The sequence below is a fragment of the Neoarius graeffei genome, chromosome 16 (assembly GCF_027579695.1).
Source record: "Neoarius graeffei isolate fNeoGra1 chromosome 16, fNeoGra1.pri, whole genome shotgun sequence".
Lineage (NCBI taxonomy): Eukaryota > Metazoa > Chordata > Actinopteri > Siluriformes > Ariidae > Neoarius > Neoarius graeffei.
In genome coordinates, this window is record NC_083584.1 from 11,932,103 (window position 1) to 11,959,388 (window position 27,286).

The 27,286-nt window shown below is 41.6% G+C and overlaps 2 protein-coding genes across 2 annotated transcripts in view; both read right to left on the reverse strand.

Moving 5' to 3' along the window:
• Positions 1 to 5,139, reverse strand: part of prkacaa (protein kinase, cAMP-dependent, catalytic, alpha, genome duplicate a) — a 74,607-nt gene extending 69,468 nt beyond the window's left edge. Inside the window, exon 1 of the mRNA XM_060942493.1 lies at positions 4,370 to 5,139. Coding sequence (XP_060798476.1) covers positions 4,370 to 4,418 — 49 coding nt within the window. The 5' untranslated portion in view covers positions 4,419 to 5,139. The remainder of the gene's footprint in view (positions 1 to 4,369) is intronic.
• A 7,706-nt stretch (positions 5,140 to 12,845) lies between these two features.
• asf1ba (anti-silencing function 1Ba histone chaperone) overlaps positions 12,846 to 27,286 on the reverse strand; it is a 30,116-nt gene continuing 15,675 nt past the window's right edge. Inside the window, exon 4 of the mRNA XM_060942494.1 lies at positions 12,846 to 13,352. Coding sequence (XP_060798477.1) covers positions 13,161 to 13,352 — 192 coding nt within the window. The 3' untranslated portion in view covers positions 12,846 to 13,160. The remainder of the gene's footprint in view (positions 13,353 to 27,286) is intronic.

Sequence of the window (27,286 nt, forward strand, 5' to 3'; positions counted from 1 at the left end):
AAATCATCAAATGTGAACTTATTAAAAACAAGTCTCTTGTACCATATTAATCATTTTCACCTGGTAGTCCACCAAGAAGGGGAATTTATTTCCAAATACATTGCAACTTTTTGCTGATAAAATTAATGGTTTTGGGGTAAAAAAAAAAAAAAGCCAAAAATCATTAGCTCCCTGCCCCTGGGCCCCACTGGGTGCCTGCAGCCCCCAAACCCCTGGCTTTTTTCAGACTTTAATATTTTTCACTCTCATCCCTGAATAACGCAGCCTTCCCGATTCGCCTTCCGACCCCTTATTTTAAAAGGTAGCCTACGTCGTGCTCGTGATGAGCTTTATCATAGCCTTCTTGGCTTACAGGAAACAGACATCCCTGAGTCAGGCTGTAAACCAATTTTGATGCATACAGTAGCAGCTTGACGCGAGGAACCGGCCTTATTGCATTATCCCGTTTATCCCGCTTCAGCATTCATGCAAGTTTATTAATAATGGCTTGACATTCACAATAAATAAGGATTTCACACTAGCCTAAATAAAATGTTATACTCGCAGGAATGCCTAGTTGATGCTATCTGAAGCATAAAATCTGAATATTTTAAGAAACATCTTTATTAGCTTTATTGGCAAAATAGCTAAACCATCACTGCACTGGATTTCTCAGTTATGAATAGGGTAAGCGCATAGAAATTCAGTATTCCTTTATTTTTTTTTGATGTAATGGAAATTTAGTGCTTTGATGAAGAAAATGTACTTTATCCATAGATTAAAACAGACCTCAGGAATAGGCTCCAAGGGGAACACCTGGCAGCCTGCTTACGAATCTCCATAAATGGTCCCGAACCCAATGACTTCCCTTACGATAGGGCACTTGGAGTTTTTTTTTTTTTTTTTTCAGGAAGCCACTCAGAATTAAATGTTCTGATAGGGCATGCAGGCTTTGCACCAATTAGGGTAATGCTTTTTCATTACTGTTAGTTGCCTTGGTGTTACCTTAAGTGGTTTCTTACATCTAATTATGATATTTTACTTTATTATTTTGTTACATTATACTATTTATTTCATTTTAGTATTGGTTGAGGTAAGTGTTGAGTTCAATATTTAAAATAAAAACCTCCAGCTTGTTTTTTGCAATTTATTCCTTGAATGTAAACTAAAGAATAATTGAAAGATTGCCACCAAAAAGGCAAAAAACTAAACTTTAACTTCAATTTTGGTGAGTAATTTTCATAAATTTAAAAAAGACATGTTTTCCACCAACATCAAGCCCAGCAAACTAATGGCCTGCCCTGTAATGTAAAGTTGGGTTGAGGAATGAAACCAGGCAGGGTTCTGGTAAAAATGGTTTTTAGCTGTCTTCTCTTAAAGAACTTAAAAGAATTTAGATTGAACTGAATAATCTCAAATGCTTCTTGTAGCTTTAAAATAGTCCCAGCAGGTGACTCTGAAGAAAAATACTGTGTGTTTGAACACCGCCCACTGTAAACACTTTGCATACACCCCAATGACCGACTTCACCAACCACCACCACACCACCGCGCACGATTCCCTCATCGGCACAGTGGAGCACCACAAATTGCTACCTGGTCTGTGGGAAACACTGAACACCATGTAATTTTGTGATAAATCCATATTATACGGAGTGCATTTCCTACATTAATCAATACAAAGTACCTGCAGCTTTCAGTTCTTTTAAATCAAGGCTGGATACTTTCTTCTTTGCCGCTGTCTTTTATTAAATCACATTCAAATTTGAGACTTTTAATTTGATTTCTTTCAGCGCGACCGCAATGCATGATGGGATATATTGCTTTGGATAGTGATCATTGGTTGTACACTACTTTTTGGAATGCATTGTGGGATATTTTGAGTGCACTATATAGGGTGTAAATAATCCTCACGATCATTTCGGACAGCACTACAAAATGGTGTCCTCACCATATAGTGCCCTATATAGTGAGCGATTTCGGACACAGGGAAAGTTTTACAGAGTCAGCTACTTCCAACCAGGGTATGAAATTGTTAAACAAACTAACAGGAAATAAATAAATAAATAAATCTACTGATGGAACCTCAAACAATTAACCCGCATATAAAACCCAAACAAGCTTTTTAAAACGAAAAAAGGGTAAATATTCTATTTAAAAAAAAAACAGTTTGGATGAACGTTGTCGCAAACCAGTCAAGTTATTATTAAAATTATTTTAATTAAACAAACAAACAAAAAAAAAAAAAAGTGTTGTAAAACTGATTTTATCGTCAAGCATATTGTAACAAAATTCACTGCAATGTTCAACAGCGTATCAACACATCACCCAGCCCTCATGAACCTTACCCCTGACTTCACAGAGGGTGGAGAACTTCTCAGAGCAAACTCCTTCACACCGAAGTCCAAGAGAAAAGAACCGACACCTCAGGTTTTACCTTATCTAACGCCAACCATCCTGTTCCCAGAGTGTCAAAAGCTTAAATTAGTACACGAGGCCACTCTCATTCAGCCTAACTCCTTCATAACACTAAATAAAAAGATACGAGTGATTCGGAGGAATCTGAACAAGGTCGAGCATGTGGGAATAACACGAACACGCTGAAGATAAGATCAAACCACACACCAGTCCGTGACCTTATACCTCAAAGTATTTACTATGTGCTTATCTATAAGATTACACAGGACACTCTCTCATACAGCAGGTCAGGACGTACCCTATGGATTTTAGTACACCATTTACTACAGTAGTATGCAGTACAGGATGTGACCTATGACCCGTGCAGTTTGGTACGGTTTAGGATACAGCCCGAATGTTGAGCCAGACTACTCCAGATGTTCCATTCTGCACACTATTTAGTACAGTCGAGTGCAATTAGGATGCAGCCTTGCTCGTAACAAAGTACTGTTTTGATACACTATTTAATTCAGTAGTGTGCACTTACAGACGTACCTGATGTGTTTTATACACTGTTTAGTCCAGTAGTATGTAGTCTGGGATGTAGCCCATGCAGTTTCAGTGCACTATTTAGTACAGTAGTGTGCAATCTGCGATACAGCCTATGTATGTGGACTCAACACACTTTAGTACAGTAGTATGCAGTGCAGTACAGACCCTATCCCATGCATTTTGAGTGTAATGAAACCTAAACCCAACACACTATTTAGTAAAAGTAGTACGCAGCATGGTACAGAGTTTATCTCCTGTATTGTGAGTGCACTGGGAAACAACACACCGTTTAGTACATGCAATGTGGAACAGAGCCTATCCCCTGTATTTTGACTTGTCAGTGTACTGGGATTAAACACACTGTTTAGTACAGTAGTATGCAGCATGGAACAGAGCCTATCCTGTGTATTTTGAGTGCACTGGGATTACACATTGTTTAGTACAGTAGTATGCAGTATGGAACAGAGCCTATCCTGTGCATTGAGAGTGTAATGAGACCTAACATTGTTTAGTACAGTAGTATGCAGCGTGGAACAGAACAGAGCCTATCCTGTGTATTTTGAGTGCACTAGGATTAAACACACTGTTTAGTACAGTAGTATGCATGCAATGTGCAACAGACCCTATCCCCTGTATTTTGACTTGTCAGTGCACTGGGATTAAACTCACTGTTTAGTACAGTAGTATGCAGAATGGAACAGACCCTAACCCCTTTATTTTGAATGTAATGAGACCTAACACACTTTAGTACAGTAGTATGCAGCGTGGAACAGAACAGAGCCTATCCTGTGTATTTTGGGTGCACTGGGATTAAACACACTGTTTAGTACAGTAGTATGCAGCATGGAACAGAACAGAGCCTATCCTGTGTATTTTGAGTGCACTGGGATTAAACACACTGTTTAGTACAGTAGTATGCATGCAATGTGCAACAGACCCTATCCCCTGTATTTTGACTTGTCAGTGCACTGGGATTAAACTCACTGTTTAGTACAGTAGTATGCAGAATGGAACAGACCCTAACCCCTTTATTTTGAATGTAATGAGACCTAACACACTTTAGTACAGTAGTATGCAGCGTGGAACAGAACAGAGCCTATCCTGTGTATTTTGGGTGCACTGGGATTAAACACACTGTTTAGTACAGTAGTATGCAGCATGGAACAGAGCCTATCCTGTGTATTTTGGGTGCACTGGGATTAAACACACTGTTTAGTACAGTAGTATGCAGCATGGAACAGAACAGAGCCTATCCTGTGTATTTTGAGTGCACTGGGATTACACACTGTTTAGTACAGTAGTATGCAGTATGGAACAGAGCCTATCCTGTGCATTGAGAGTGTAATGAGACCTAACACACTGTTTAGTACAGTAGTATGCAGCATGGAACAGAGTCATGGAGTGAAGGGAGCAGTTGTACAGCAGGTACTCGGGGTACTCACCGCTCTCCATCTCGCTGCCCTTGTTCTTGGCGGTGGGCGCGTTGCCCATGACTGCAGGCCGGGGGTCGGGAGGGAAGGAAGGAAGGAAGGAAGGAAGTCCCTCAGTTCTGCTCTTCTCACACCTCAGACCTCTGATCCCGAGTCAACATACGAGTTGATTCCTGATTTCCGGTGCACACACTAGCTTTGGCTTAGCTAGCTATTTATAACCATAACTCAGAGAGACACTCATTCACCGTGGAGAAGTCAGAAAGTCAGTCAGTCAGTCAGTCAGTTATGCTAGTCAGTTATGCTAGTTAGCCTGTGTTTGTCAGCTAGCTTGCTAGCTAGCCAGCGCTAGCTAGCAAAGCAAAACAAGCTACAAGCAGAGCGCGTGCACTGGCTGCAGTCTCCGTTAGTACAGTCCAAATCCGCCGAGTCCACTTTATCCCAGTCTGGTCTTTCCAGTCCTCCTCTTCGGCCCGTTTCTTCCCTCCTCAGCTCCGAACCGAACCGAGGTGAGGTGAGATGAGGTGAGGCAGGCCGTTTCCACTTTCCCTCTTATTCTGCCACACACCTGGTGTATATTTATATATATATTCCAACTCCAGAAACAGTTAACGCCAAAAATTCCCTTCCGTTATCCTTAAAAATCGTCCGTCCAAACTTTGTTCAGCTGCATTCGGCATCAATTAACGGCCGCAGTGGCACCTTTCCTCTCCTCCTCAGAGCCCAACATTCACATTAATCCGCTCGCCACAGCTCCAGGGAACTCCTGCTCCGACAGAGCCCGCCTCAGGACAACCCTGATTGGACGACTTGTCTGTGAGGTAACGCGAATTCCCGGAGCGGATTGGTTAACGCGGCTGACTGTCATGAGCAGAGGACGCTCTGATTTGTCGACTGATCTCCTTCTGGAAGTTTGTATTCGTCTTCGCGCACACAAACTGATAAATAACCGTCATTTATTTTTGTTGTTTGTTTTTTTTTTGTAGTTTTATTTTAGTACATTCAGGTTTTAAAGTTATACCCTGTCTATTTAAAAAATAAGCCCATACACACACAGGCAGACATTTTGTAAGCTGCGATGGCAGATGACTATCACAGAGGGTTTAGTGAACGGCGCGCGCCCCTCCCGCTCCGCTCATCTGTGATTGGCTGCGTGACGTCAAGGCGGGCTATTTTTAGAAAGTTGGTCAGAATTTGCGGCACTCGGACAGACTGCGTCTAGAATATGAACACTGAGCTCTGCAACACACACACAGAGTCAGGTCGCGTGTGTGTGTGTGTGAGTGAGAGATGCAGGACTATCAGACATGCCATGGTTCTTCGTCACGGGGTGGCAGGGGGTGGCACAGGGGTGGCACCTCCTCATTATGGGTCATATTTACACAATCTCTGATGTGTGATCGTATAATGAAATTACAGCATCATTACCGCGCCACCACTAATAATAATAATAATAATAATAATAATAATAATAACAGTTGTAGTATAACAGCATCATCATCACCAATGTCAACAACAACAATAATAGGGTGGCACAGTGGTGCAGTGGTTAGCGCTGTCGCCTCACAGCAAGAAGGTCCGGATTCGAGCTACGTGGCCGGCGAGCAGACGTGCAGCTTGTGAACAGGCAAGGCAGGCAACTGCTTGGGGCCCCCTGGCCCAGGGGCCCCCCGAGAGTCGGGGCCTGAGGGCTTATTTATTTTGTTTTTTATTGTTCTTTACCATTGTATTTTCACATTTGGAATTAAAAAAATTTTGGTTTCATACATTTTTCGTTGGTGTCAGATTATTTTTAACATATTGGTGATGAACACTGGTCAGAAGGGCCCCCTGGAAATTTTTGCTTGGGGCCACAACAGACTCTAGAATCGCCTCTGCAGGCGAGGGCCTTTCTGTGCGGAGTTTGCATGTTCTCCCCGTGGGTTTCCTCCGGGTGCTCCGGTTTCCCCCAAAGACATGCAGGTTAGGTTAACTGGTGACTCTAAATTGAGCGTAGGTGTGAATGTGAGTGTGAATGGTTGTCTGTGTCTATGTGTCAGCCCTGTGATGACCTGGCGACTTGTCCAGGGTGTACCCCGCCTTTCGCCCGTAGTCAGCTGGGATAGGCTCCAGCTTGCCTGCGACCCTGTAGAAGGATAAAGCGGCTAGAGATAATGAGATGAGATGAGATAATGGCGGGGCAGCACGGTGGTGTAGTGGTTAGCGCTGTCGCCTCACAGCAGGAAGGTCCGGGTTCGAGCCCCGTGGCTGGCGAGGGCCTTTCTGTGTGGAGTTTGCATGTTCTCCCCGTGTCCGCGTGGGTTTCCTCCGGGTGCTCCGGTTTCCCCCACAGTCCAAAGACATGCAGGTTAGGTTAACTGGTGACTCTAAATTGAGCGTAGGTGTGAATGTGAGTGTGAATGGTTGTCTGTGTCTATGTGTCAGCCCTGTGATGACCTGGCGACTTGTCCAGGGTGTACCCCGCCTTTCGCCCGTAGTCAGCTGGGATAGGCTCCAGCTTGCCTGCGACCCTGTAGAAGGATAAAGCGGCTAGAGATAATGAGATGAGATGAAAATGTAATTTATACAGCACCTTTCAAATAACAGTGTGACAAACTAATGTTTAAAGTGTCTGAAAATCAGGAATACTAATAATTTTATTCATTATCTCATCTCATCTCATTATCTCTAGCCGCTTTATCCTTCTACAGGGTCGCAGGCAAGCTGGAGCCTATCCCAGCTGACTACGGGCGAAAGGCGGGGTACACCCTGGACAAGTCGCCAGGTCATCACAGGGCTGACACATAGACACAGACAACCATTCACACTCACATTCACACCTACGGTCAATTTTGAGTCACCAGTTAACCTAACCTGCATGTCTTTGGACTGTGGGGGAAACCGGAGCACCCGGAGGAAACCCACGCGGACACGGGGAGAACATGCAAACTCCGCACAGAAAGGCCCTCGCCGGCCCCGGGGCTCGAACCCAGGACCTTCTTGCTGTGAGGCGACAGCGCTAACCACTACGCCACCGTGCCGCCCCTTTATTCATTATTTTATTAATAATTAATTTAAGGAGAGTCCGAACAGTAAGCAAATGACAAATATCAAACAAACAAATATTTAAGGGTTATTAAAATCAACAAGAGATACACAACAGTTTCAGAAAGAAAAAGAATTCAAAGTTTCATTTATGTCGCACTTTTATCAGACTAAAGGTCACTTGAGTGCAACAATAACAGTAAGTGAGTACGAAATAAATAATCGTCTTGTACAAAAAGATCAGATCAGATCAGTCGTACATAGACAGGAGGACATGAAGGAGAGCTGTCAGTTCCAACAGAACTCATAACTCACTTATTAGGAGTAACAAACCTATCTGAGAGGCATGATCTCAGGTGGTGAGGTTTATTTATAGAATGGAATCTGCCCCATCCCTGATAACACACCTTGTTTTGTTCAGAGGGACGAATAAAATGTGAGGTTGGGTTGGACTGCGAGACCTGCAGTAGGAAGAGATGAAGTTGTGCAACCGATTTTACCTCGTTGTGTTACCTCTGATAAGGTGGAAGTGAAGAGCAAAACCTGGATTAGGCAATTTAATGCCATGATTGATTTTTCTCAATAATGTGCAGAGAGTTCACGCTCACCGGCTACTTTATTAGGCACACCTGTTCAACTGCTTATTAATGCAAATGCCTAATCAGCCAATCACATGGCAGCAATTCAATGCACTTACAGTGGTGCTTGAAAGTTTGTGAACACTTTAGATTTTTCTATATTTCTGCATAAATATGACCTAAAACATCATCAGGTTTTCACACAAGTCCTAAAAGTAGATAAAGAGAACCCAGTTAAACAAATGAGACAAAAACATTATCCTTGGTCATTTATTTATTGAGGAAAATGATCCAATATTACATATCTGTGAGTGACAAAAGTATGTGAACCTTTGCTTTCAGTATCTGGTGTGATCCCCTTGTGCAGCAATAACTGCAACTAAACGTTTGCGGTAACTGTTGATCAGTCCTGCACACCGGCTTGGAGGAATTTTAGCCCGTTCCTCCGTACAGAACAGCTTCAACTCTGGGATGTTGGTGGGTTTCCTCACATGAACTGCTCGCTTCAGGTCCTTCCACAACATTTCCATTGGATTAAGGTCAGGACTTTGACTTGGCCATTCCAAAACATTGACTTTATTCTTCTTTAACCATTCTTTGGTAGAACGACTTGTGTGCTTAGGGTCGTTGTCTTGCTGCATGACCCACCTTCTCTTGAGATTCAGTTCATGGACAGATGTGCTGACATTTTCCTTTTGAATTCGCTGGTATAATTCAGAATTCATTGTTCCATCAATGATGGCAAGCCGTCCTGGCCCAGATGCAGCAAAACAGGCCCAAACCATGATACTACCACCACCATGTTTCACAGATGGGATAAGGTTCTTATGCTGGAATGCAGTGTTTTCCTTTCTCCAAACATAACGCTTCTCATTTAAACCAAAAAGTTCTATTTTGGTCTCATCCGTCCACAAAACATTTTTCCAACAGCCTTCTGGCTTGTCCATGTGATCTTTAGCAAACTGCAGACGACCAGCAATGTTCATTTTGGAGAGCAGTGGCTTTCTCCTTGCAACCCTGCCATGCACACCATTGTTGTTCAGTGTTCTCCTGATGGTGGACTCATGAACATTAGTCAATGTGAGAGAGGCCTTCAGTTGCTTAGAAGTTACCCTGGGGTCCTTTGTGACCTCGCCGACTATTACACGCCTTGCTCTTGGAGTGATCTTTGTTGGTCGACCACTCCTGGGGAGGGTAACAATGGTGTTGAATTTCCTCCATTTGTACACAATCTGTCTGACTGTGGATTGGTGGAGTCCAAACTCTTTAGAGATGGTTTTGTAACCTTTTCCAGCCTGATGAGCATCAACAACGCTTTTTCTGAGGTCCTCAGAAATCTCCTTTGTTCGTGCCATGATACACTTCCACAAACGTGTTGTGAAGATCAGACTTTGATAGATCCCTGTTCTTTAAATAAAACAGGGTGCCCACTCGCACCTGATTGTCATCCCATTGATTGAAAACACCTGACTCTAATTTCACCTTCAAATTAACTGCTAATCCTAGAGGTTCACATACTTTTGCCACTCACAGATATGTAATATTGGATCATTTTCCTCAATAAATAAATGACCAAGTCTAATATTTTTGTCTCATTTGTTTAACTGGGTTCTCTTTATCTACTTTTAGGACTTGTGTGAAAACCTGATGATGTTTTAGGTCATATTTATGCAGAAATATAGAAAATTCTAAAGGGTTCACAAACTTTCAAGCAGCACTGTACGCATGTAGACATGGTCAAGACGACGTGCTGAAGGTCAAACCGAGCATCCGAATGGAGTGACTTTGAATGTGGCATGGTTCTTGGTGCCACACTGTTGGAAATAGGGATACAGTAGGAGTCCATTTCTGTACCCCAAGGTCCAATCGGCACTAATGTACCTTCAAGGCTTTAATATTGGATCTCGGGGTAACTATGTGTACCTTTTCAGGGCCAAAATGGTATGTATATGTTTCCAAGCAGTATATAAAGGGTACAAATAAGTACCTTAGAGGGTACTGATCCAGTGACAAGCCATTGTACCCATAAAGGGACAATATCTGAGAGTGCAGATGGGCTGGTCTGAGTATTTCAGTAACTGCTGATCTACTGGGATTTTCATGCACAACCATCTCGAGGGTTTACAGAGAAAAATCCAAAAAGGAGAAAATATCCAGCGAGTGGCAATTATTTGAACAAAAATGCCTTGTTGATGCCAGAGGAGAATACCCAGGCTGGTTCGAGATGATAGAAAGGCAACAGTAACTTAAATAATCACTCGTTCCAACCAAAGTATTCAGAAGACCATCTCTGAACACATCGAACCTTGAAGCAGATGACCTACAGCAGCAGAAGACCACACCAGGTGCCATTCCTGTCAGCTAAGAACAGGAAACTGAGGCTACAATTCGTACGGGCTCACCAAAATTGGACAAAACGTTGCCTGGTCTGATGAGTCTCGAATTCTGCTACGACATTCTGGATAATAGGGTCAGAATTTGGCGTAAACAACATGAAAGCATGGATCCATCCTGCCTTGGATCAACGGTTCAGGTGGTCATTGTTGTTGGTGGTGTAATGGTGTGTGTATATTTTCTTGGCACGCTTTGAGCCTACCCGAGTATTGTTCCTGGCCATGTCCATCCCTTTATGACCGCAGTGGACCCATCTTCTCATGGCTCCACCATGTCACAAAGCTCACATCATCTCAAACATGAGAGTTCACTGCCTCCACAGTCACTAGATCTCAGTCCAAGAGAGCACCTTTGGGACGTGCTGGAACGGGAGATTCGATTCATGGACGTGCAGCCGACAAATCTGCAGCAGTTGCGTAACGCTATGACGTCAACGTGGACCAAAATCTCTGAGGAACGTTTACAGCACCTTGATGAATTGATGCCATGAAGAATTAACGCACTTCTGAAGGTAAAAGGCCACCAGGTGTACCTAATAAAGTGGCCAGTGAACGTATATAACAGTTATTCTGTGAAATCGCATTGTACATGAGCCGATAGCCGACGAGGCACGCAGCACCGAGCTGATTGGCTATAATCCATGTACGACAAGACTGAGTGGAATAACTTTTATTCTATCCACGTTCACTGGATTTTGAGAAATAGAGCATTTTTATTTTTGGCAAATTCAGTAAATAAAAACTTTATACAAAACGCTGACAATCATTTCCGATTAGAATGTAAACAAACTGGTGAAAAGACAGGAGCAATTTGTGAAAAATGCGATAACTCTTGAAAAATAAAAAAAGATGCGTTCTTAAGATCAAATACTTTCACTCCATATTTTGTTGCTTTTTTTTTTATTTTTGGGGTTTTTTTTTGCGGTTGGCAAACAACCTGAAAGGTGCATTACTGCCATCAACTGGGCTGGAGTGTGGAACAGGCGATATTGGGGGAGAGAATTATAATCTTTTACTATTTCTGTTTCTTTTAAATACTTGATAATTTTTGGGGTTTTGTTTTCGAGTTTTTATTTCGTCCTCGGTTAGTTCAGCAACACGCTCCACCATTTTGTTTTTCTCTACTCATGGTATACACTACCGTTCAAAAGTTTGGGGTCAGCCAGACAATTTTGTGTTTTCCATGAAAAGTCACACTTTTATTTCCCACCATAAGTTGTAAAATGAATAGAAAATATAGTCAAGACATTTTTCTGGCCATTTTGAGCATTTAATCGACCCCACAAATGTGATGCTCCAGAAACTCAATCTGCTCAAAGGAAGGTCAGTTTTATAGCTTCTCTAAAGAGCTCAACTGTTTTCAGCTGTGCTAACATGATTGTACAAGGGTTTTCTAATCATCCATTAGCCTTCTGAGGCAATGAGCAAACACATTGTACCATTAGAACACTGGAGTGAGAGTTGCTGGAAATGGGCCTCTATACACCTATGGAGATATTGCACCAAAAAACAGACATTTGCAGCTAGAATAGTCATTTACCACATTAGCAATGTATAGAGTGGATTTCTGATTAGTTTAAAGTGATCTTCGTTGAAAAGAACAGTGCTTTTCTTTCAAAAATAAGGACATTTCAGAGTGACCCCAAACTTTTGAACGGTAGTGTATGAGCTGATATCCTAGTAGTAGAGAGTAGACAGTGTGCGCGATTGCTCATATCCAGTGAACGTGGATAGAATAAAAACAGATCGATCGACGGTGCATATTTAATTTAGACGTAGATGTACAACATTTTTAAAATCGGTCCATATTAGCGTAATCGATGTCTGAAGTGATTTATGGTGAAAGTTTCCTGGGATTCTGCGACATTTTCACAAAACGAAAGTCGTGTTTCATCAGCAAAAGGTCAATTTTGTAGGAAAAAAAATCATTCATTCATCTTGAGGGTTTTTGAAATCAATGTTTTCAACTAGATTTGTGGATAAAAGTGACATTTTAGCAAATAAGTGTGCAGAAACGTGCACCAAAACAAACCAAACCAAAACCTGACCACTGGTAGTATTAGAAAAAAAAAAAAGTACATTTAAATCATTTTTACCTTATTTGTATGTGTTAAATTATTAAAAGGCAGCTCGTAATCACTGCAATTAAATAATCCAGTGTGTAAGGTTTTAAAACAAATTTTATTTTGTTGATTAAATGAAAAGTAGTGAGTTATGGTTTGGATTAAAACCCCTGAGGCTCATTAATGCAAAAAACACAAAGAATCAGATGAAAGTGAAATCAAATCTGCAGCGCTTTGAGGATTTTTCATCATAGATGCAGCAACACGCTGCGTTGCCTAGCAACAGGACCCGAAAATGGCATGATGGCCTTGTGTGTGTGTGTAATCCAAATGCTGAAGCTTTTTTATGAATGAAAGAGGGAAACACAGCTGTGTGAAGGAAGGGAAAAAAAAAAACACCCAAAACAAAAAACTCAGTAAAACCATCATGTAACAAAAGATATTTATTTATTTGGAGAGCCAGAATACAAACAGAAGTAAACATATATACAGTATAGTACAATTTCACCTGCATACTTCAAGGTAGTTAATCTGAAAAATCCTGCTGCATGTGTAACAAACTTAACCTTTAAAACAATCCATATTGGAGATCCGTGATAATCAACCTCATCAAAATACTGAAACACAAATCTGCAAAACAAAAAAAGGTTTTTATTGTCCCTGCTGTTCAGCAAGACAGCGCGTCTGCCCAGGTGGATCTGGGGCGTACAAGCTCTTCACGGTGGTGATGGATGGATCGGAGGCTCTACAAGAAGTCCATGGAGTTTTCCGGGATGAGTCCGAGCGGAGGCGCTTTGGCCGGAGGACCTGACGGAGGCAGCATCACGTTCGGAGCCGGATCCACGTTCTCGGAGTCCTCCATCTTCTCAGAACATCCCTCCCAGTTGATGTGGAATCGGGTTACTCGGGGATTCGACGCCAAAATGTTTCTCTGGAGCTGAGGAGAATAAAAACACAAATAAGGGGAAAAATAAAAAAAAAAGTCCAAATAATAAGCAGTTACTGGACGAGGCTGAACAAAACATTTGTTTGCGTCTCCTCACCACTAACAAAAAAAAAATCACAATATTTTGTTAAAACTGAGTTCAATTAATTGTTTCATCATTCAAATTATTTTTTTTTTGAAATACCAATTAGGGGCAGCACGGTGGTGTAGTGGTTAGCACTGTCGCCTCACAGCAAGAAGGTCCTGGGTTCGAGCCCCGGGGCCGGCGAGGGCCTTTCTGTGTGGAGTTTGCATGTTCTCCCCGTGTCCGCGTGGGTTTCCTCCGGGTGCTCCGGTTTCCCCCACAGTCCAAAGACATGCAGGTTAGGTTAACTGGTGACTCTAAATTGACCGTAGGTGTGAATGTGAGTGTGAATGGTTGTCTGTGTCTGTGTGTCGGCCCTGTGATGACCTGGCGACTTGTCCAGGGTGTACCCCGCCTTTCGCCCGTAGTCAGCTGGGATAGGCTCCAGCTTGCCTGCGACCCTGTAGAAGGATAAAGCGGCTAGAGATAATGAGATGAGATGAGATGAAATACCAATTATAAAAACAGTTTGTGCGACGAGTCAAATGACAACCAAGAAGCCACCGGTTTATTCATCTCCTGGAACTCAAAACACAAAAGGGTGAAGTAACTGCGCAGGAGTAGACTTATTTGTAGGCAGTTATTTGCTCAGCCAATCAAAACGACATAAAAATAATTTGCCTAATGGTTTGAGAAGCAGCTTTGGGACCAAAACGTCGCCGGTTTGATTCCCTGGACCAGCAGGAATGGCTGAAGTGCCCCCAAATGCTCCCCAGGCTGCTCTGGGTATGTTGTGTGTCACTCTGGATAAAAGCATCTGCTAAACGCCATTAATGAATGAGAAGAAGAAGAATGGGTCCCCTATGGGTCCATGTGGCTCCTGCTCATCAATAAAACCGTTTTCTGATCCCATATTACGGCTGCTCGATTATGGAAAAAATAATAATCACGATTATTCAAACGATTTTTTGAAAAAATGCATTTATTCAGCATTTCTCTTTAAAACAAAACCAAAAAAAACCTCTTTGTTATTGATAATTTACGTTCACCTTTCTTTCAAACTGAAAATAAACACAGTCTAGAAAAACTTAAGTTTGCGATGTATAAAACAAAATAAAAATATTCTTTTGACATAAGACAGAGAAAAACAAATGTACATGGCTGCATGTCTTTGGCTAAATAATATCCGATGGATGCTGTGAGTGCGTTGTGCCTCTCCGAACTCATGGCATACGGAGTGGCATTGTAGAGAGTAGGGGTCGACCGATAATCGGCCTGGCCGATATATCGGGCCGATATTCTGCATTTTTAGGGTTATCGGTATCGGCCATAATTTCTACCGATATGCCGATAACATGCCTTTTTGCAGCCATTTCGTTCCTAACGCGACTGTCACTGCACGTCCTTTCCTGCACTCGCCTCTCTGAGTTCAAGAACACGGTCCCGCCCACCACAACATCTGATTTGTTTGGCAGAAGAGATATAGCCAATCGACACGCGCAGCTAAACACTCTGAACTGTTTCAAGGCGCCCGGATCAAGGTAAGGACACGCTGCTTTTACCGCAATAAGTCACAAACACACAAGTTGCAAAAGCACAACATCATTATATGTTTACATTCTTCATCTACTACTCGTTAAAATTGTCCATTTGCATCTGTGTAGCCAGGCAAACTTGGCTTACGGAAGGAAGCACTTGAATTAGCCTACAACCAACTAGTCTCGCTGAAACAGCATAACGTAGGCTACAGTCATTTTTAAATCCCCGTCTGGAAACGTTGTGAATGTGTCAGTAGTTCTACTCGAACAGTAGAATGACAGCCATACAGAGAGGCGGTCAAGGCAACTTTATAAAGCGCTGTTTGAACATTTAAACAAGCCAGGTGTGATTTATAATTCTTGCGCAAGTGATTCTCCTCGCTAGCGCTTCTGATTCGGAAAGCGATATACTCTTAAAAGAGCAGCCGCTCCTAATAGGGAGTGATAGCCGACTTTACTGTATGTTTGATTTTACTTTTTAAAAAAAAATGCTGCAGGCAGCTCCCTACACTTGGTTTGTTATTTAAAAACTACTTGAAGTTGGTAAGTCTTACTTAGTTCTTAGTGTAAAAGAATCCAGAGTGTATTTTCATTGATTTTCCACTGAAAATGGTGAGCTGTAATATAGTAGGGAGTGATTTTATTTTTTATTGGTGAATATTTATTTTATTATTATTTTATTTCTCATTTTATTCTAACTAATGTTTGACTTTAGTGTACAAATGCTGCTGGCATCTCCCTGCACAAAATTTCATGTTCAATTTTACAATTATACATTTCATGGATATGAAGGTCTGTGTCAGTGTGTGCTATGTTTAATTTCATGTGAATTATAATGTTTACATTTATCGGTTATCGGCATCCCAATTCCATAATAATCGGTATCGGTATCGGCCCTGAAAAAAAAAACATATCGGTCGATCCCTAGTAGAGAGTGGCTGAAACGGATGGCTGCATTGTCTTGCTGGTTGTGGCGGCATCGGCTTTATCTTTTTGTTTCGTCGTGAATAACTTTATGGCTCAGTTTCAGGTGGTTGAAGAGGTTTGTAGCGTTGCCAAGAGGCGCAGATACGACCTTATTGCAAATCTTACACACGATACGCTTCTGTTCCACGTCGGATTCTTCGAATCCAAAGCGATCCCATATTACAGACGTTTTTCGTCCCTTTTTGTCGACCAACCGATTTTGCCCTCCTTCTGTCATCTTGCGAGGCTACCTCGCGCCAAACAATTCACAATCTCTCCTCCTTTCAGCTGCGTGAGTGGAGAGCCATAGAGACACACACACCGCTTCCGCCGCGTGAGTGCTGTCGGCAAGTCTGCGCATGGGCCCGCGGGAAGGAAACGTATCGCGTGTGCGCGTCCCCGACAAATGGCAAAATAATCGTTTCAACTCGATTATATGAATTCTGAGATCGTTTGACAAAAATCGAAATCGTGATATAAATTCGATTAATTGCACAGCCCTATTCCATATATACATGTTATCATTGATACAGTTTTATGTTTTGAACAGAATACATGTGCATCAGTGAGAACGGGGATGAGAGTGTAGTGAAGATGGCAAGGAGTAGACGTAAAGAAAGTTGGTGAATTCAAGTACCTGGGGTCAACTGTGCAGGAAAATGGGGGCTGCGATAGTGAGGTGAGAAAGAGAGCGCAGACAGGGTGGAGCAGTTGGAGAAGGATTTCGGGAGTCACTTGTGATCGGAAAGTCCCAGCAAAAGTGAAAGGTAAGATGTATAAGACAGTAGTGAGACCAGCTGTGATGTACGGATTGGAGACCGTACCCTTAATGAAGAGACAGGAGGCAAAGTTGGAGGTGGCAGAGTTGAGGATGTTAAGGTTTGCGATGGGAGGTTGGACAGGATAAGGAACGAGCACATCAGAGGGACAGCACATGTGGAGAGATTGGGAATGAAGCTAAGAGAGATGAGACTGAGATGGTATGGGCACATCCTGAGAAGAGATGCAGAGCATGTCGGAAGGAGAATGTTGAGGATGGAGCTGCCAGGCACGCGAAAACGAGGAAGGCCAAAGAGGAGATACATGGATGTGGTGAGAGAGGACATGAAAGTGGCAGGTGTGGTAGAGAAGGATGCGGAAGACACGGAGCAATGGAGACGAAAGATCCGCTGTGGAGACCCCTAATCAGGAGCAGCCAAAAGAAGACGACGACATGTTATCAGTGATCCTCGCCTCATCTCTTGCAAGCATCACCAAGCATGTTTTGTTTCACAAGTGTTGTGTAAAGACTCTAAAATAAAAAGTAAATTAAAACATTAAAGCAGGGCTTTTCAAAGTGTGGGGTGCGCCTCCCCTGGGGGGCGCCAGAGTTCTTCGGGGGGGTGCAATGTGAGGAAACATAAACCAGAATAAGTTACTATTGCGGACATTTAGCGAACTTCAGCTAGCCTTTACCAGAGACAAAATGGATCGATTTTTAGTACCTAAAGCTACAGTGAGTGAGGAGACAGAGTCTGGGCCAAGCAAAAAACCAGACCCTCCAGGATTTCGCGATGTTGTGATTCAACCAATCCCCGCAAATTCAGGGCGGTGTTGCAATTATATCCAATCACCGCAACCTTCCCCCAAATTTGACCAATCATTGGCGTCGTCTTGAGGTGACGTCGACAAACTACTTTCCGCGTATACGTTCAAGAGAAACGGCATGCGCGCAGTGTTGCCAGATTGGGTGGTTTTAAGTGCATTTTGGCGGGTTTTGAACATATTTTGGACTGGAAAACGTCAGCAGTATCTGGCAACATTGCATGTGCGAGTCAGTGTTTATGTAGGCTTAAATTCTGTTACTGAAAGTGTGAGATGTTTACAGTGAAGGACTGTGTGCACTTTACATTATTTTTTTACTTAAGACAAGAAATTAATGGATGCCAACATTTTTGCCAAAATGGCATTTTATTTTCCATCGTTTAGGCAGCTTCAGCATCATACTGTGAGATTCTGTTCAAATTGTTTTTTTTCTTCTATGAAGCCTGAGCCATTTATTTTATTAGTTTATAATTGTTTAATTTAGTCTTCAGGAGAGACTGCCTGCACACAGTACTAGTATTAATAGTTTTTTTTCTTACATGAAAGCTGAGGCATTTATATTATATTTTAAGGTAACTTCATGTTGTGCTGTGAGGTTCTCTGCACTTTAACTTTTGAACCAACAGGTGCATTTGGATAAGTAAAGCCTATTTTTCTGCATTTTTGTAGTCCTGGTAATCTTTTATATTGGTAAAGTTGTTTATAGGACCATTTCTCAGTGTCTTTGTTTTTCTAATCAATAGTTTTTCGGTAATAACTTAATATTTAACATATCACTCCATTTTAATCACAAAAAGAGAAAATCGCAACAATTTCTCGCAACTTTCACTTCCTCCCGCAATGTAATCGCAACAAAAACCTAAAAAAACACCGCAATTTTCATCGCAATTTTTTTGGAAAAACCCCTGCAACATCAGACATTTTAGCCCACAACAATCACAAAAAAGGCCCGCGAAATCCTGGGGGGACTGAAAAAAGAAGGAAGTATGACCACGATTATTTAAAGTTTGGATTTTCATGGACTGGATCTGAAGATGCTCCACTGCCACAGTGTGTTGTTTGCCAAGAGATGCTAGCTAACGATGCTATGAGATGTTTAAAATGTGTAAAACAAGATGTTTTAAAAAGCACAGATGTTTAAAATGTGTGAAAGAAAAAAAATAAGTGTACAACAACCATTTTTTTAAAAAATACGAATGGAACATTAAGTATAGCAACAACAAAAATTGTGAGGGGGGGCGCTGTTGTTTATTTGCTCTCTGAGGGGGGACGGACTCTCCCACACTTTGAAAACCCCTGCATTAAAGCAAATAGCAGGAGTTTGATATCGGCTTCAGTATATTTGCCAAAATGCTTTAAAAAAAAAAAAAAAAAAAAACTCCTTACAAAACCTTTCATTTGACCTTTCAGAAGGACCAAACAAAAGCTGTGATAATCAAAAGGTAAATTTTCTTAAAATAAACACCACTTACTCGATATCGAATCAGTAGCCTCCGCGAACCACGCAGTGAATTTCGTTTATCTTTTTATCTGCAGATTATCTTCTAATACGACGGAGTTATAACGAGGTTTCTCTTATTTCGTTTCTGGTTCTGACTGGTTCAGAAGTTTATCAAGAAGTAGAACGGGTAATCGAACTCGATCAGGATAAGTGCTGACTGGTTACGAAGTTTCGCTATTGTTGCACTCATTCTTACAACACGATGATATCATGGCTTCGCGACTCGTTCTTGTGCACCTTTGATAACGCGAGATCACGATTCGCCGTTCTGGTGATCGTAATGCGTACGTGCAATGCGCTATTGTTACACTCATTCTTGTAACACAATGACATTGTAGCTGCCTCGCTTTGCCTCCATGAGGCAGTAGCCACAAAAACAACAAGGTAGAGTGTAAAATAAAATATCCCAATAATCAGTTTTCATGGGTTAGGGATGTTCAAACGGATCTCACTCGGAAAACTGACAATCCTTACAAACTCGAAGACAAGAATCAACATTTGACTTCTCAGGCCGGATTATAAACGCGTGCTTTTAAAACACGTGTACTCGAATTGGACCATCGCTTGTGTACACCGTCAGACACAAACGCTACGAGTCCATGTGGTGCAGCACCAGCGTAAATAATACACACAGCATCAAGCGACACTGAATAAATTCACAAATGAATGAATAAATAAAAACAAGGCTGTGTTTCAAACTGCATACTGTATACACGCCATTACAGACAGTCATTCAGCACTGACGGGAGAAAGCACGCCGGAACATATCACGGAGAAAAAGAGCTGTAGTGTCTGATATTATGCCTCGGTCACAACTGGCCGTACGTGCTCCTACTGCCGGTCTACGTGCAAAAAACGCAAGAAACGCACGGAGGGCGCGCGTGAAACGCACGGAGGGCGCGCGTGTGATGTGCTGATTTTCGAGCCGTAGACCGGCCGCAGAGGTTCTTTGTCATGTCAAACAAACTCTACGGGCGCTTACGTTCTTTTCAGGTTGCAAGACAAACTTACGGCTAACGTGCGTCTTTCTCCACGAAAAAAAAAAAAGCAGCGATTTGGGAAACGCCAAAAATCGCACGGCCAAAAAAAAAAAAAATCGTACGTCCGGTTGTGACCTAGGCTTTACAAGAGGAAAAAAAAAAAAAACCCGAACAAAACTATAGTTATGTTTGAGAATAAAAGTCAGAATATTTTACAAAAGTCAGTAGCAATACACTCACTGGCAACTTTATTAGGAACACCAGGGCTCGACATTAACGCTTGTCCGGGGCAAGTGATACTTTATGTCGGACAAATTCATCGTCTCAGTTACTTGTCCGATTGGACAAGTGCCAAAATACGCCGATGTTCGGGTTACATATCAAATTTATCAGTTTATTCACATGATTTCCGAAGCATCTCACTCGACAGATTGTTTTGATGAATCGCCGGATGTTTCTATTCGGAAAGAGCGATGTGCGCATGCGCAATATTCCGCTTGCGAAACCGGCCAATACCGCTTCGTGTATTTGAGCTAAAAAGTAAACGGTCATTTATGACTGGTTTTAATCGTGTCATACACGTGGATTTGTTGACATTTCTGTTGGCGGGATCATTATTCAACTGTATATTTACGTCGAGTGTGTGGTAATTTCCAAATCTTTGAATTGTTGTTGATGGTGTTCGTTATATAGCATTGGAATGTGCGCCTGCGTGCGTGTGGATTGACGGGGAGTGCGGTACGAGTGGGGAAAGTTATCTATGAAATACCAAGCTGTCAAATGGTTGCTAATTAGGTTACCGGCTGTATTAATTAACTAATTAGTAATGGGAGTTTAGGGATTTGAAACATAGGGCTCTATAATTTAGATACAATTATGGATTATTTGAAATTCTTTTTTTTGACCATTAAATACCATACAGGAGCCACACTGAATAATTAGACAACAACAATTAATCAGTGGAGGATACATATTCAAAGTTAATAATTTAAAAATGAAAATATAATTTTAATTTCCTGGTTTTCAATTTCTCATAAATTAATGATTGATGAGCCCAATTTTTTTTCTGCAGTGAATAGATTTTTGTTATCAGTTGTTTTTATTTATAGCATTGTTGTTTGTTTCTCTTGTCCAAACTAGTGATCTCATCAAGTCATAAGTTTTATGATAATGTTGTTACTGAACTGCAGAGAACATACATACATACATACATACACACATACATACACACACCTACCCCAAATTTTGAATTTCAGTATTCTTGAAAACATTTTTCAGTATTTTGGAATGACTTTCAGTAACATTAATTTATGCGCATTTCCATTATAAAAGAGGTGTATATACCAATATGTTTAACATTTAAATTATTAAAAAGTACTGTTCTGTGTGAATTGAATAAACAAAACGCGAGCAGCCATCTCAACTGAATTTCCACTCAACAAATTTCTAGAGCAGACAATATATCACATTTTTATAAATACAATAGTGTTCCCTGTTTGCAGACATTACGGTTGACTACCAATCATTGGTATTGAATGTAACTCCTCAAAAGTATTATATTATATTGCCTGGCAAAATGTTCTACCTGTTAACGGATTCTAATAAAATTTAAAAAAAAAAAAATTTCTTATTTCATGCCAAAGAGAGTCCGACATTGTTATCTTAATGTCCCAATATATAAATACTTCAGCATAATGCTTCAGAAGAGACACTGAATAAAATAACATTTATAATTGTATTTAAAACAGTGGAACGATCAATTTTTTGCCACAATCCCAACAGCACTAATCAAAATTCTGTTTTTGATCATACTACATGTACATTTGCACTTGCAACACTGAAAAGACTTTGAATTAAAGAAGTACAGCCAGTGTTTGATATTTCAGTGAATAAAAATCAGACATGTAAAAAGAAACTGAACAAGTTTAACTCACATTTCATGGCACTAATCGGCAAGTTCAACTCCAAGCACAGGTCAACCATCACCGCTTCAGCACGGGTCACGTTCCGTGTCTTTTCATCCACAGGTTTCGTAAAAAACTGCTGGATCCCCCCAGATTTACTTTCTGCCTGACTCGCCATTTCAGCATACTCCATATGGTTTTTGGAGTTGACATGCTGCGTGCAGTCATCGCGACCACCATGAGTGATGTTAATGTCAGTTCTACACAGTTTGCAGTGTGCGTATCCATTGCCCTTTTGACTGGGTGTAATGCACGGCCATTCTACCGTATCGAAAATAGCGCGAGCAAATGTGCAGAACCTGCGCATGTCACACACAGCATGTGCGGAAGTCGTAAAAATAAATAGCCGTGAATCGCGCATGGATTGAAAAAGTCGCTTGGACATTTAAAAACAACTCACTGGAATTTAAGACTATAATAATTCCGTACAGAATAACACTGTTTGCCGTAACATCGTATTTACATAACTTTTCCGTACAAAATACGGCCAATCCGTACGAGTAGGCATCTCTGTATATATTTATTAATTATACACACACACGTGTGTGTGTGTGTGTGTGTATGTATATATATATATATATAAAAAATTAGTGCTGTCAAAAATGTCGCGTTATTAACGCGTTAACTTGACTCAATTTTAACGGCGATAATTTTTTTATCGCGAGATTAACGCTCTGTGACATGATGCCACGCCCCGCACAGCCAGAGTCCTCTGCCCTCCCCCGAAGAGCCACGGTGCTCGGCTTACGTTTCGTTTTCCCATCGGCGGCTCCAGCCCCACTTTGCAGTGGCTGTGACGCGTTATGCTCTGCAATTTAAAAAAAAAAAAAAAACCCATTGGTACAACCAGTGTTCAAACTACGCCGATATTTTCGAGGGGTCCCTTATTTTCCCTTGGGGTGCTTGCGCTTGTCTCAGAGCGCGGCTCTCCATCGCGCGCTCACTTCGGATATGCAAATGCTTCCCGTTACACACGATTGCTATGTCAATAAACATCATTTTGCCAATATTTTAGAGACCCCCCAACATTTCCCAAATCATGTTTTCAAGGGATCTCATGTCTGTTTCAGGGGATCTCGGATCCCCCATGTACCCCCGTAGTTTGAACGGTGAGCAAGCCCATTCACTTTATGCTGATAAGAGAATTACAATGGTTTTTCATGTGACAAAAATATGTGCGATTAATCGCGAGTTAACTATGACAGTCGCGACATTAATCGCGATTAAATATTTTAACCGCTTGACAGCACTATATATATATATATATATATACACACACACATACATACACACACATATATACATACACACACACGAGTTCTTAAAATTTTAATGTTCATAATTTCTACTCTATTGGAATATATTGCTTCTGAACTTCAGCATAATAATTGGTGAATTATGGTATCAATCAGTCTGTTTTACTATATTTTTGAACTTTTGCCTCAGTATATCAAGTATTGATTACTTTTGATTCACAGATATTATGCACATGTTGTGAATTCAGAAACAAATGCAATAAAGATTGTTGGGTTACAAATAATTTGTGTTTTTTTTCTCAAATATTTTTTCGTACAAGTCAACTTCACATTCGGACAAGTAAATTTCCTTTCAACTTGCCCGACAGGACAAGTGGTTTCAAAAGTTAATGTAGAGCCCTGAACACCCATCCATCCATCCATCCGCTGTTTGATGCCGTTCTCTAATCAGCCGCTCCCTCGATGCATCAAATCATGCAGATCCAAATCAAGAGCTTCAGTTAAGCCAGTATCTCACTGGGCTGCGACAGCTTGCAAACGTCATTCGTGAGAGAGTTTCAAAAGTGTCTTGAAACATTCGCGGGGCTTCTCGATCTCCTCGCATGAGTCGCAAAGTGTCGTTCCTTCATCGATGAAATTTTGAACATGTTCAAAAAATTTGTTCGACAAAATTTCTCAAAATAGCCGCAAACGCGTCACTGGTGTCGCAAAGCCGTCATGAACCCTTCTCAAGTCAGTTTCCGTGAAACAGGAAGTGCGTGAGTGTCTCACTGGTCTGCGACAGCCTGCGACTAGTTGGAGACGCAACAATTGCGATCAAATATGCGAATATCAATTCAGTAGGATTCCAAGTGAAAATTGTTGCCAAGTTGCATATTTTAAGGACACTGAGGCTTTGGGAAGTATTATTATTCTCACGGTCATGTTTGTTTCTGACTCTGCTTTCGGTTGTTTTTTTCTAAATGTATCACGCCTGCTAATAAACAACACTCTTCCTGCACCGAGAGCCATCTCCCGCTGCAGACCTGACACAATGCTTCACAAAGTCTCTGTGAAAACAGCGTCCTTATATGTGCGTGCCGATTACGCTCAAATCAGCATCAGGTGTTTCCCATAATGACTGGGTCCCAAAAGCGCACACAACACGCTCTGAAGGATCCAAGAACAGAAATGCACTTTAAAGGGGTACCAAATATAATATATACAGTTGCTGATGTGACAAAGTAACGTATTCTTAAGTATTCTATCAAATTTATATACTAGAAAACAACAAAATATCTTGGTAATTGTAAATATAATAGTCGGTACGCTAAACGGCACAAGAGTCGCCATTTTTAAAAGACCGTGACGTCAGCCCTACCCACTGCACTAGGAGAGAAGCGTGTAATCATGGCGTCGGGCGCATCAAGTGAAAGCGACAGCTTTGTTGAATCATACGAAGAGATCCCGCAAGACACACTGCAAGCAGGCTATGGCTTAGAAGGGTACCAGTTTGAACCTAGGAGAGGTACTCTCGACTCCGGTGATGACGAAAGAAGAGAAGAAAGCTCGAACTCGCTTGGTGTTTTTCAGCGGAAACGAGTGAAAAGACACGTCTGGAGGATCGTTATGCTTTCCATCGGTCCTGTTATTACACCCGAAAGCAACACACTGTGGCATCGTGTAGCCGATCGCTTACAATTCATCCTACTTTCCGATTCACACGTGCTATTCCCAACCTCAATGAGCCAACACAACCGGGCACATACATACGTCATGAGTGTTACGCAGAGAAAATGAACGTGCATTCTGATTGGATAAAATTAATATCATGGCGGGCTGTTCAAACTGCAGAAATAGTTTGCTCGAGCTACTTTCAAAATACTATAAAACTTTCCAACCTTAGAACAAAAAACTAAGTCTTGAATAAGGTTCATTATTGTGCGTTTTATTGTTATATTTACTCTATATATTGCCCTCTGTTCCCCTTTAAGTCTCAGTGAAGGTGAGGCTGTGCCGAGCCGCTGTGTTGAGGCTCATGTTCACTTCACTGTACAAGAATGAGCACCACGCTGCAGTCGTGAAATCATCATTTTTGAATTCTTACCATCGTGGAAATGAGATGAGCATACCATCAGGTTTTTGACCTCTCCGTTCGACACCGAGTCCCGCTGAATGTGCCCCCCCCCCATTTTTCCCTTCTATATTTAGAAATCTGTCCAGTTTCTTTTCTCCCTGATGAATTGCTTTTGGTAGATTTAAAAGGTGCCCTTCCACCAAAAACGTTTAATACTGGCTCTTTTTGAAATACCATAGTTCACGCCGAGTTGCATATGCATGCGAAAATGTAATTCTACTCCCATTCCCTGTATTAGCTTATGAAAGAAAATAGTCGGAAAAACAAGCGAATCCGAAAAAGCCCTACGAACTTGCGTCACTTCGAAAATTAGTATTCATGGCCTCGCCCACCTTGGCTTGCAACCGCCCACGGGAAGAAAGCTCAGATTTAAGCGCGAGGAGAGATAGCAGAGCCCATCTTGTCAGTAGCTAACGAAGAGGACCTAACAGCAAGCTGAAAACGTGTCTGAACAAGTTCGTGTCTGTGTTATTTGTCACAGTAACACATCAGTGTTGCATTTCTTGCCCAAGATAAAAGAGCTGAAGAAGAACTGTTTGGAATTTATCTTTGGAACACCACCAGTGAAGTATAATGCAGCGTTAGTACTGTGTTCTGATCATTTCAACCACAGTGACTTTTAAAACTTCGGTGCCTTCAGTAGTGGTTTTGCTTCGAGGTTGTTTTTAATCCCTGGATCTGTACCGTCAAGACGATCGACCACCAGCTCACAAGCTGGAAGTAAAACATGAACTTTTTGTTCAAAGGTTTTTGTTACAAAACAGCATGTTCATACTGTCCACGTTAGCATGCATGACATGGTCACAAGCTCGGCGGGGATGACAGTTTCCCGCTTTTTTGAGTAAAAAACGACCTTTTTATATTATGCCAAATCTGTTAAGAAATTTTATTAATTTCGGGGGGTTGGGGTATGTTCCTTCATGCTGTTCAAACTTTATTAACTCCAACGATGTTTGCACATTATTTGTAAGTCGCCATCTTTAGTCTCGTTTAAATCTCGTTGAACGTGATGTAAAATTCGTGTGATCTACATTGTTATTGGTCAAAACATCGATGTCGAGACCATAATAGCCAATCAAAACAGTTTTTACAAAGACACCCACATCCGCTTGTTCTGACCCACTGGAGGGAGCGTCACACGCCGTTAGCCAATCAGAGGTAACACGTTTACATGTCATGAATATTGATGAGTAAGAGCTGAAATCCTGTCGTTCTCCCGCCACCCACTCCTCCACCAAACTAGAACAGCCTGAAACAGGAGAACCACAGCATTTTTTTCACCAAAACCGGCTCACAGGGCATTCATTCATACTAGAGACCACCGCACGATTAATGAAAAAACGATGCAATGAGACCTTAAAAAAAAAAATCCGATGCCTTTGTTTTGTTCAAAATTATTCACACAAACAAAAACGCAGCAATACTGATCCCATACTGATCAATAACAACCAACTCGGCTGAACGAAGCACTACAAGCGTGCCCCGTGTCATGGTGGTGTAGTAACCGTTGCTATGGGGTCACGTGACCGTGCAAAGCCTCTATTCTGGGAATGATGTAGGAAAACACCCTGGATCAGACACAATCCATCACACACACACACACACCTAAAAGCAATTTAGAGACACCAGTCCACCTGGTATAGTCTTAAGATTTGGAAAGAAACCAGAGATCCCAGAAGAAACCCACAAGAATGCCATGGTTTAAATGGTTAGAGAAGCAGCTTTGAGGCCAAAAGGTCACCGGTTCAATTCCCTGGACCAGCAGGAATGGCTGAAGTGCCCTTGAGAAAGGCAGCCAACCCCGAACTGCTCCCTAGGCTGCTCTGGGTATGTTGCATGTCACTCTGTATAAAAGTGTGAGATAAATAACGTAATATAAGGACTTCGGAAACGGAGAAAGTGACCCGAGCTCAGGATCGAAATTAAATTGTCTTAATGGTGCACAAATTTTTGTAT